We start from the raw sequence: 12,663 nt of genomic DNA on the forward strand, positions 1-12,663 counted from the left end.
TGCAAACTGAATGCAATCTTTCACGTCAATTTGGAGAAAGTAAAAGAAGGTATCTTCCTAACATTTTATGTATTACACCTGATCTCCAGAAACCTGTTTTCGGTGGAAATATATACACGTGATATTACTTGAAAATGAGGCAATTCAGTATCCAGATTATATCCGCAAATATTTATAAGATGCTTTAAAATAATAAGCTTACTTTCTATATTACGTATTCCTTTTTATTGTTAAATAAAAGATATTAAATACAGAACGCTTGATTGCAGGATATTTTATTCTCAAAGGTTTAGAATTTTCATGTCATATCTAGACATGGGGATGCGCTTGAATGACCTTGCCAAGGCAGTCTTTGACGATATTCAGATCACCAACGCAAATGTAGGTCCTATATGTAAAGGTCTTTGTGTTTTGTGGCTTTCGTTTGCGAAACACGACATTCCATTTGGATGTTTTCCCCGGGAAATCCCGGATTTCTGGAAAGAAACTTACTCCATAATATTGATATGCGTCCGTATCTTGACCCGGAGGCGCATATACGCCCATCGCATATTTGTCGTCTCCAGTAGCCATGACGATTGGTACTTGATCCGAGTTGTGACCTTCGACTTGATGTGAGTTAGAATTATAGTTATAAACTTTGGTAAACTCCCCAGTTAAGTAACCGGTTGGTGCTTCCATTTGAATGTAATTAAACCCGTTCGGCCAATTTCCACCGATGGTAAACTTGGGTACAAATTCTATGCAGTTGGGATGGACAGCACATCCAATAGTAACAACTTTTTGGAAGGGGAAATCGTACGTTTCCTTCGTGTTTAAAGCTGGTGATCCTGTATGACACCCACCACTCTCGTCCTGGGTTACTTGAGTACCAGGGCGCAGCCAAAATGTTGGGAGGACCTGGATACAGATTTTGAAATTAAATTAAATTAACAAACATCAGGGTCAGTATGGGCGAGCAAGAAAACCGTGCTTCATGTATTTCTGAAGCGTATAAACCTGTTTCTGGATGAAAGACCATATGAGCAGAATGTTATCACAAAGGCTTTTCCTCTTCAACTAGGAGCCAAGGAAAACACGTTACACCGGGCGTCATGTAGGAGCTAAAAGATTTGTTTAGAACCCAAAATTTGTTTCTACGGTCCCTCAACTATATGTGGATATTGAGTGTTCTATAGGGCAAACCTGGTTAGAAGTGAGAAGGGAGGGAAGGTCGACCCACCTTAGCAGACCCGCAACTGGCCAATTCGCGGAAAAAAAAAATGATTTCTTTAAAGAGCAATATTTTCCCCTGTATATATCGAAGAGATCAAGCGTGGATTTTATTAGGAGAAATACAATGTTGTGGGGAAGCATGCCTCATGGACTACTGGAACGTGCATCGGCAGAGGGTACATGAAGAAAAGAAATTACAAGTGCCGTGCCGCTTCTACGTAAAGAAGAAACGAACAGAGGCGCAGTTATGCTGGGCGTGTAGCTTCGGCAGGGTGAGGGTAAAATTATGATCATGAAGAAAAAACGCTAAAAAGCAGTATGGATTGATGCTCGCCAAACTGCTGAAAATACGTATCACTAAAGAGCCTTTAATTATTCTTGCTTGAGATTAAGATTTTGTAACGTAAATGCCCCCAAAATGTGCATAACACTCTAGACTTTCATAGGGACAAAGGGATGACACAGGCACAGCGGGCATCAATATGATATGCTGACAGGGATTTCGGCCCTTACCCAATTAGATGTGCGGTGTTAGAGAACGACCCGTGCAATATTGTCGAGATTAGTAGAGGCAGGGTAGGCAATACGAGTAGGAAGAGCATGCGGAGAAGAAGAGACTCGAGCATGAGAAAATAATGAAGCAGGAATCCAGCCGACTCTGTGCGGACGAATCTAATCCCGTAGACCAATTTGATCCTGAGAAAGTAGCTCCACACTCTGTCCCAAGATTAAACGTGTCATAGCACAGCAGCTTATGCGACGCCAGGCATGAATCTGGGGTCTAAGGAGTGGCCCACGTTTCGGAACGAGGATGACTACGACTCATTTGGGATAGGGGACGTCAACATCCTGTGTGGGCACTAGGTACCGGGCAGACGCCTGATCATGGGCAGTCAGATGTACGACGACCGCGTTACCACCATCCTCACGACTCTCTCTGAAGGTAGTGAATACCTCAAACATGTTAAATGTATCGCCCAAAGCCGGAACGCGTACGAGTGGACAGTGTTGGGTAAATATAAATCAGTGATGGTATGAGGATGTTGGTCACAATCACGGGTGAAATAAAACCTGGGCTACTCATCAATACTAATAGGACCTAAAATGAAAACGCTTATATGTTGCCATTAGTGGTATATGGCCTCCTAAGAAATACCTGATGCTCACCTAACCAATCTGGACCTACTAGTGAGATCTCAACTACATCAAAAATCGTGTAGTAGAATACTTTAAAAGGTCATCAGAAGGTATGGCATAATATGGACCCGACACAACAAGGTGTATGTTTGGGAAATTCGAGTGTCTGAAAGAGGAATAACCATAGCAACCTGATAAGGTCACAAACGATCAATAATAATAGGTTTCATCTGCAATAGCGGGCGTAACAGTCGGGCGTGAACTAGGGTGGAGCTTATAGTGCATAAATGACAAGACCGACCGTTGAACCTACACTTCTTAGAGAATATTAAAGGTTTACGACGGCGATGTCTGAAACGGCATCCAGAGGACCGCAAGAGACGAACCATAGGCCATGTGGACCTATCGACGGTGACACTGGATACAGCAACCAAACCTTGGACACCAATCCAGTGCAGTGGTTAGTCCTGACATATGGGAGGTGCCTAAGAACCATAGGGAAGGACAATCATATGATATGGCTTGTAGTGTACACACAGACACCTACGAAGCCGCCAAGGAGTTGGCAAATAAAGTCAAGCGTGGATACTGAGATAGATTGAGAGAGAGAGAGAGAGAGAGAGAGAGAGAGAGAGAGAGAATATATAATGAAACGAGCGGGTAGAATAAATACATCTCTGTACATGCTGAAAGGCATACAGTAGAATCGACTCGCATTTGGGCATGTATGGCTCTGGTACATCTCTATTAGCTATAACGTTGATGAAGCTGTTAGCTTAGATATGACCGACTGTTATCCCGGCAATTTTCTATGGATGGGCGAATGCGCCTTTTACTTTTAGCGGTTTGGTCAGTCGCGCCATGAGATGAATGGTTTGGCGATTACCGGATCTCTCTCGATGAAGGGTTTCGCCAGATTTGCTTAGGTGAATTCGTTGGAGTCCGACAAAGGAATTCACCTGGTTATATCGGATTGCTTTGGCAGCCACTTTAGCATGCCAGCGAGAAACAAAAACTCTCTCAGCGACGATGGCTGGGTCCACATAGTGTTATTATTATATATTAGTTACTATTGATACTGAAGACTTCACTCACCTCGAGGCGGTCGAAGCCATTTTCTTCTACTGCTAGAGCTCGAGGTCACTCTCAGTGCTGCCCTGGCTGTTTTAAGTTCATATGCATGGTTCTGCAATCGCCTGTTTCTAATTATCACGTAGACTCAGTGTGGTAGATAGTGCGCATAACATAAAGCTGATGCACTACTCAGTATCTTTAACTCTCGAACAGGCCACTCAAAAGCAGGCAAACTGGTAGGATTCCGACTCGTGTGTGAGCAAACGTAGCTTACGGTTGTACGGCGATCTTCCTGGTGTCCGTTTCCTTGTGCCGGACGCCAAATCATCGCCTACAGAAATACTCCTGGGTTTATTTCTCCGAGTGGTACTGCAATCGTATGTTTCTGTTTGCAGAAGTTAGTATTAAGAAAAATGATGACAATAAAATCAAAGTGGCCAAATGATGTTTAGAGCAGTTCGCAGGCAAACATGCTTATGACGCAGTTACGATGACCGACAACCATGGCGTAGTGTTGTATCAGGAAAGGATGTGCGGGGAACAGATGAGTTGGCGCGCTCTTCAGTTTACCTCCAGGGTCGATGATGTCAACATAAACTGAACATATTATTTGTTACGCTGTGCGTCCTTTTTGACGTATAAGTACATTTGTAACACAATTGCTGTTCGGGCCGTATTTATGGAATTTCAGCGTTACGCCTTCACATGCGTTTTCCGTGCATCTATCTGAAACGTGGAGCATCTTCTTGATAACGCTCTTGTTCACCTCCTTCCTGTAATATTGCGATCATTCCTACGTGCTATTGTCAAGTCATGGGTGCGAGATCTGCTTGGGTCACTATGTCCAGCTCCAGAGATTTATCGCTAACGATTATCTGCCTCTATTATTAGCGGTCAAGATCACCCTGCTGTAGTCTTTCAACGCATGCTCAAAGGTTAGTTCGTCTTAGAGACCTGACTGGTAGTATGACATGTGGTTGTTTAGCTGCTCGAAGTCAAGCGGCACAAAGAAACCACCCCAAACTCGACCGCGTGCGGTGGCATTAGCACTGCCAGAACGATAAGTATGCGGCAGTGTTAGCGGTTTTGTATACATTGATAAGCAGTTTTTCCGTCTGCCAAATAGCCTTTTTGACACCGCAAACATTGATAATGCATCTGCGTTATCCCGCGCTCCTTCAAAGCAGCTGAGAATGATAGTCATGCTTTGCCAGGCACAACGACAGTTCTGGGAATCGCACAGTAAGTTGGTAGTTCTGGTCCATGGTGTTTCGTTTATTGGTCACAACAATCTTGATCAAAGCTCCATCCACATTCAAGCGCAGAGAAGGGAGCACGATGGACCGAGTTTGCTTTCATATTGAGAAATACTTGCTGTTTAGCTATGGTGCTGCTAAATCACACGTGTCATTATTTTAGTAAGCCCACATCGTTGATTGCCAGTGTTCACATAAATGCTAGTACAACATGGCTGAACATGGATTTAGCATTGAGAGTAAAGGATTTGATTGTCTTGAAGACGAGGAACAGCTAAAGAGGAAACCGCATTTTACCGCTGAAGTAAACGAAACAGAAGACTTACAGACAGTAATTCCTGCTTGGGCCGGCTGTAACAAGCTTCGAGCCGGGTGAAAGCAAGAAGAATAAAATGACGCCTAGCCGAGTTTTATGTGTACAGCAAAAGTCTCGGGTCTCCCACAAATGCACCATCAATGTCAAATTTATGGCATAATAGAACTGCACCTAGCATTAAAGTCTGTCAAAATGTGGTTTCCACTAGCGTGGAAAACAAATCAGAAAATTATTTATCCCTGTCCACGCGAGAATAACATGGGGTTGATTTTATCTTAGCGTTGGATATCAAGCAGATGTGACTTTCGACTGAAGTACTAAGAAAACTCGCCACAGCTTAAGAAGAGATCCAACCGAAACAAACATGTTGACAGGTAATGAAATACTCATTGGAGCTGGTTGGGAGGAGATAGTGCTCAAGGAAGGTCCATCACAGGAAACTGATAACCTCCCAACGAAATAAATCCCGAGCCTCAATGTAGGACCAGAAAGGATGAGTGAGGACGATAATAATTATCTGTCAGCGCTTGTAGAGCTTGCTAATTACCTCTCTGTAGACAAGAACAAGCTGATCTGGGTCAAACTTGACATGCACTTATCCGAAGATCAAAGAGACGAGATGATACAAGATCGAATTAACGACCTAGAAGAGAAAAGCATATTGTAGGTAGAGGCTACCGGCGATAACCGAGAAGCTCTTCACATACATTTTAACCGTATCAGCGGGACTATCAACATAACTCTCCACGAGGACACAGCACAAGCCCAGAGGCTCAGGAAACTCTCCCTCAATAAAGTGATTCATTATTGCCTCAAGTCTCAAGACGGTTTATAATAAACATTTTTGTACTCTCAGGCAGAAAAGGAGGTAGGAAGAAAATTAAAGCGAAGAGGGCTGTGCTCAGACGTACTGTATCAGTCGCGTTGTTCATGCTAAGTACCACAGACAATACCATCGACTGGCTGTCTGGGAATCTTGTGGTGCTTACCACCATTGAAGCTGTTGCGTCCTTAGTTGATCTTGAGCATACAACGTTAGATGCATGCTCAATCCATTAGTTGACAAACCAGATTACTTCAAATCCCACCGCTATGATGACTACTAGGAATACCATTGATCTGGTTGTTTTCGGCATCTTTCGACCTCTGTACCTTTGCATAGTGCCGGTCTCTGTACCATTTCTGTCGGATAGTATAGACGCTAACACCGATGGGTTGAATCCTAACTGTTTTTCTTCATTTGTTGTGACTGTTGCGTTGTGCTTTTCTTTGTCACTTAGTCGGGCATTCTGGTTAAATTAGCATCGACAGTAGTGTCTAGCACCGTGTCGGCTGTCGCCGTGGGAAGTTTGTTGTTATACCCAGCATATATACCACTTTTCTTAGCTCCAATTAGGGCCGCGTCCAAGAACGTAATCCAGCTTGCTTCGATCCTATCTGATTATGTCCTGCAACTTGTTTAGCAGATTGGGAATCTCCTCTGTTAGATCGATCGCCGTCCAGAAGTTGAGTTATTTACTGTTATTCTCCACCTAAGGTTGAACGTTTACTTACAACCTGTGCTCCAAGGATTGATCTAGCTTATACCAGGACATTTTCATTGAAATGCGCCTCCCCGGCAGAAGCAAGACTTTGATACAGGTCAATCATAAATGCTGCCCAACATTTATCTCCACCAGATATTTGCTATAAATAGTGGTCAAATTTTTAGCTCGTATAGGTTTATTAGTTCTTGTTTGAAACTGACTATTTCTGGTGTGTGTGTGTGTGTGTGTGTGTGTGTGTGATATGGATTTTTAACGTAGCTTTAGCAAGGTTTCAGTCATATCTCTACGATGTCTGCAGTGTTAGAGTTTATAGTGATGTCTAGCACTGGGGCATCATGCCGCAGACATGTAGCACGATGTCCCACCCGGTCACATTATCCTGACACCAGGCCGACCAGTCCTAACACTATTTCCGGAAGGGTCCTCTCACGAGAAGGATAATAGTAGTACCTTATCCTAAACACACCGTTGCGGATGTTATTGTAGCGCCAGTGGTAAATATTTCTACACTAAATTGATTGTCAATGTGTAACGCCATCTATCACTGGTTTCATGGGATATAAACATAGTGATATTTGAAAAGATACATTTTGTCGCGTTTGCATTGTTTGGCCTGATAAGCAATCATTATACAGTCAATATAAGGCGTGCTACTTGTGATTCTTGGAGAGCGTATTGGAGTGCTTGTTAAAGATTGTGCCATTTCCTGATCTAAAGATATTAAGGAATCTGACATCATATTTGACATCATCGCCTTTCTGCCATTAGGTCACAGCGATAGATTATAGGTGCGTGTCCGCAGAAGAACTAACCCTCTTAACCCGTCCTGAGCAATTCAACTTTCACTTATCGCTCCTCGTTAAAGATTACACCCTGTCTATACCCAAAACTTCATGCTTCACAAAACTGAAAAAGAATCAGCGAGGCCGGAATGTCTTTACAGACGAAGTCCAAACAGGGGAGCACCCTCGGCATAAAAAGTGCAACAGCGCCGTACAAGATGACGAGGTTGTGTCTGAGAGCGCCTGTGTTGCCGGGATCGGATTATTTTTTGCAATCATCGCTGCCCCGTTGGGCTGCGGGATGGTTTCTATTTGAGGATATTTCATCAGCCGGCGACTAACCGTAAAAACCTAAAAATTACGATTTCTTATCCGAGACAAAGCTTAGCACATTTTTGTACAATGGATCACAGGTGCGACGTGACAACTCTGTCACTTTGATAGTTCCACCTCATCCTCGATAAAGTCGATAAATGAGCAGCCGTGAAAAACAAAATACGGCCTACATTGCATAAGTGTAAAAGGCATACATTTCGGTTGTTATCGACAAAGTGGGAAGAAGGAAAAAAGAATCAGTCGCCCATGAAAGCACGCGAGGAAATATTAAAAGTCCTGCTACAAATATAACATAAGCTATGTTATGAACTCGGAAACACAATGATTATAAAACCATGACAGCATGATGACTCGAGTTCTATCACAGCATGCCCACATCACACATTGCGGACTTTTAATATGATCAACAACAACAAAAAGTACTAAAGTCACCTACTTTTGCACCTGCTTTTTTAGTACCGCCGTAAAAACTGTTAACAACTCATGAGCTATCATTCTTAGCCTGAATAGCCTGCACGTTTGTAATAGAAGGTCGTAAATCTATCAATATTGCTGCTAACACTTTCCTTCCATCGATCCCATTTTGATGCATATATACCCGACCCAACTACAACCAAGGCAGCTACACCTACAGTTATCAGAAGACGAAAAGTGTCAACAAGAAAGTACCCATTACACATTTTGACTAATGAATATCCTAGAACTATCTCTAAAAAAGCACAGAAAAGACGATGCCTGTCAATTATTGGGCAGTCATCCTCTAATTAATGTTCCTTTGATAACTTATTACGTTTTATAACGGTCAATGTTACTAGCTTTCACCTAAACAATAACGCCCTGGTTCGATTTTGCATAAACCCGATGTAAATTAGTAAACCAACAAACATTTTAGCTCCTTCTTGGTGGCGGATGCTAAAAACTATTTGACTCCTACTTTGGAGTCAGTGTATAAAAAGTTTTCGATGCTGCTAGAAGTTAGGTGTAAAAACAAATGTTAGCTCCTACTTGACTAGGACTCGCGATATGGCCTTTCTTCCAGAGGCTTTGTTAGCCTTTACACAAATGCCTGATAGAGGTTTGCTCGCTCCCACCGCTGCTTTACATCTGGATAAATATGTGTCAAATACATGCATATAGAGAAGACAGAAACATTTATTGTCCACACTGATACAACTTTCTATCGGTGGTAGTTAAGTGTTGTGTCATCTTCTACAAAACCTATATCAAATTTACCACTTAAACAAGTCCCAAACAACAGAGTCACTACAAAAAGTATACTTATATTCAGCAGATGACAAAGTTTCATCTTCATCATCAATCAATGAAGCTACACTACGTTGTCTCTTTCAGTTATTATGCAAGGACTAGTACTTTTTAAGACATTTGACAACGTTTAGTCTTCTTATTGTTTTTGCTGTTTGTTTTAAACGGATTTAACCGATAAAACCGTTAAAGGTGAATGTCAGAGAATTAATGTAGGTTTCTTTAATTTATTTAACTTGATCAACTAGCAACTAATTCAATGCGCAGTTAAATATATATATTCGAGCTTTTGAGTAAACAAGGTACATGTTACTGAGAATATAAATATAATTCAAGGATGTCGTGTCATATTTATTGATAAGTTTTACCACAGACTCAGAACATTGTACCTTTTCGTAAGATTAAGTTGAAATGTTACTTGTTTCACTAGATCTTCAATAGCGTACATTTCAAAACTGTATTAACCCTGCCAGAAGAATGTGTTATTTTGACTCTGATTTATCTCTATATGGCTATCGTTTGTTCTCCTTCTTTATTTATCTTTCACAGGGCTAGAGAAAGAAAGAAAGATAAAACCCCATGTAAAATCTCTTTTTGTCATTCAAGATGCAACTGTTTGTAATTTGAATAAAGTTTTGACCCTATATAATATCTGTATTAATATCTACACACCTGTGACTGAAGCGTTTGTCCGCTTGCCTTTACATTCTGAATTATGGTCTTTGTAGTTATTTCAATCCCATCATCCCTTCCGCCCGCCTCTGTGGGGTTGTAACATTCTACAAAGTAGTCCGTGTTGCATGCCATTTGGAGTTCTCGCCCGTGATCACCAGCATTTATGAACTCTTTATTGTTCCAAACGAGAGTAGTGAAAGGGGTCACCCTACGGACAATGGAAATTAGCATTACAGGGACCCCTGGGTCACTCTACGGACAATGGAAATTTAACATGGCGAAAAATCGTGGGTCACTCTACGGACAAGGGGAATTAACATGGAGAAAATCGTGGGTCACTCTACGGACAAGGGGAATTTAACATGGCAATAAATCGTGGGTCACTCTACGGACAAGGGGAATTTAACATGGGATTTTTTTTTTAAAAATTTTTTTAAAAAAGGGGTAGGCAATTCAAAAGACTATCTCTTTTCGAGAAATATGGCTGGCCCTGAAAAGGGCCTTTGGGTTTTCTTCTTCTTCTAATTTCTTCTTTTCCTCCACCAACTTCTTATTTTATCTCCAACACTCTTTCTCTTCTTTTTTTTCTCCTTCTCTTCTTTCTTCTCTTCTTTCTTCTCTTCCTCTTCTTCTTCTTTCTTCCTCTTCTCATTTTCCTCTTCTTTTTCAATTTTTTCGTTCCATGTTCTTATTCTTATCTTTTCCTCTTCATCCTCCTTCTCCTCCTTGATCTCTTTCATGACACCACTAATCTTGTCCTTTGCTTTCCTTAAATTGTTAATTTCCATCTTTACACGATGGGGACTATAGGAATAATGGTCTTCAACCAGTCTTAATAGCATCTGTTCCATTATTCCTAAATTGTCTAAAACGTCTTGCAAGGTTTGTAATTTGTCTATTTGGTTTGACGCCATCTTCTTTGTATTCTTTGCAGAATGGTTTGAACGACGAATACTGTGGGTTCTTATACGAAAAGCGCGTACGTGAAGGAAAACATCCCCTAAAACATAAAATTGATCTTACCTAGATGATGACCGAACATCGCGCGGACGTGAAGGAAAACATCCCCCTACTTTCTCATTTCATATAATATAACCCTAACTATACTCTCCACATTTGCTAAGAAACCCATAATCTACTATTCACACCAACCTACTTCATAATTTACAAACACAAACTCACAAGCACATACACTTCCACTATTAATAAAGAGTTAGTGTTTATTTTCACACTACTCTACCTACATACATTGGCAAATTAATAGTTATTTCTTTTCTAGAGTATTGGGTAGCCCTGAAAAGGGCTGTTTTGTTTGGAACTTCATGGGCACCTGGTTAATGGTGGCACCTTCCAGGCCTGGCGCCACATACACATCTTATCCCCCAGTTACTTTTTACCTTTTGGGGGGAGAGAGCAGAGGCAGGATATGTTGCTTCAGAATCCCAATTTTCACTCTCCGGGATTTTGAAATTTCTTCTCTCCTTTTCCTCCTCCTCTTCTTTGTTTCTTCTTTCCTCTTTATATCTTCTTTCTTCTTCTTCTTTGTTTCTTCTTTCCTCCTCTCTTATCCTTCCCTCCTCGACAATGGCTTCCGCGGCCAGTTCATTTAATATGCGCCTGGCATATTCCAGATGCACATGAAGCTCCAACAGTTTCTCAAGTCTCGTGTTCATTTTTGGTGTTGATCAATCAACAAGGGTAGCTGGACTGCCGAACGAGTTTCAATTTATAGTGAAAGCGCGGACGTGATGGAAAACATCCCCCTAATAACATAAAATTCATCTTACCTAGATCATGACCAAAAAAACAACAACAACGCGCGGACCTAAAAGAAACACTCACTCACTTTTTTATGCTACCCATCACTATTGTAAAATTTTTTATAAATCACTTTAATAGACTATCCACATAAGCAAAGCAATCCAATCTAACCCCTAATATACACCTCAAACACCAAAAAAGACATAATTTTAATCTACTATCCTCACCAACTTACGTTAGCTCTTACTAACACACTAACACATGCCCTCACATTTTTTATAAAAGAGTTAGTGTTTATTTTCACACTACTCTACCTACTCACATTGACAAATTAATAGTTATTTCTTTTCTAGAGTATTGGGTAGCCCTGAAAAGGGCTGTTTTTTGTTTTGTTATGGCATTCTTTTTAGTTTCTAAGAATGCGATGTCCTCTGAGGATAGACTTTCTGGCGATAGGTCTGCTTCTTCGGAAAGAGAAGAAGAATTCTTTGGTGTCGATACGACAATCGACAAAGCCTCTGTCAGCTTCAGGTTGCTGCTGTTGCTGTTGTTGTTGCTGCTGTTGCTGCTGTTTTTGAAGTCTGTACTTCTCTGTCCATTCTTCTTTCTCCCTGTTCATTTCTTCTCTGAAGAGCTCTTCTATCAGGTCTTCAGTGATTTTTAACATTCTCACATTCTCTATTTCTTCTGGTTTCGGTATCAGACTGTGTCTGACCCTATGCAGATTCACGTAGGCTTCGTTGAGCTTAGCTAGTTTGGAGCACATCTTCTTAGGAGGATGAGTCGACAATGGATGGCTAGACTGGGAACAACCCGGTTCTTAAAGTGAAAGCGCGGACGTGAAGGAAAACATCCCCCACACGGTTTTCGAGCCGCAACGTTCATGAGAGGGATAGTAAGAAATGAAAGAGCATCAATCCAACATTCTTCTAGCTAAACAAAAGACAAAGACATTTTTTCAAAACACAACATTTTTTATTCAAAAATCACTTAACACTAAACAACAACATTTTTAACAATAATCCAACACTATAATATCAAACAATTTTTTTCAAATCACAAACATTTTTTTCTTCAAATACAATCTACTTTAAACAAGGCTGACAACGTTGTGAATGAAATTGTGATTTCCACTGTTGGAAATCATTAGGCCATTGATGGACACTACGTTTCCTAGCTTGAGACAAAAGATAAGCATAATGGTCACAAAACCATCGATCTACTTTCACATCGTTTCTAGCAGAAGAACGAGGATCGAAATGAGTCACTAAATGTTCTAAGGAATAGCCCAGGCTGCGATG

At 41.2% G+C, this 12,663-nt stretch overlaps 1 protein-coding gene across 1 annotated transcript in view; it reads right to left on the reverse strand.

The window, feature by feature from the left end:
- Positions 1 to 272: 272 nt before the first annotated feature.
- LOC149787503 (uncharacterized) overlaps positions 273 to 12,663 on the reverse strand; it is a 35,245-nt gene continuing 22,854 nt past the window's right edge. Inside the window, exons 5-6 of the mRNA XM_089975600.1 lie at positions 9,599 to 9,784; positions 273 to 900 (exon numbers count right to left, since the gene is read on the reverse strand). Of these exons, the coding sequence (XP_089831726.1) occupies positions 310 to 900; positions 9,599 to 9,784 (777 nt within the window). The 3' untranslated portion in view covers positions 273 to 309. The remainder of the gene's footprint in view (positions 901 to 9,598; positions 9,785 to 12,663) is intronic.

Source organism: Sinohyriopsis cumingii, chromosome 11 (assembly GCF_028554795.1).
Source record: "Sinohyriopsis cumingii isolate HCF-2022 chromosome 11, ASM2855479v2, whole genome shotgun sequence".
Taxonomy (NCBI): domain Eukaryota; kingdom Metazoa; phylum Mollusca; class Bivalvia; order Unionida; family Unionidae; genus Sinohyriopsis; species Sinohyriopsis cumingii.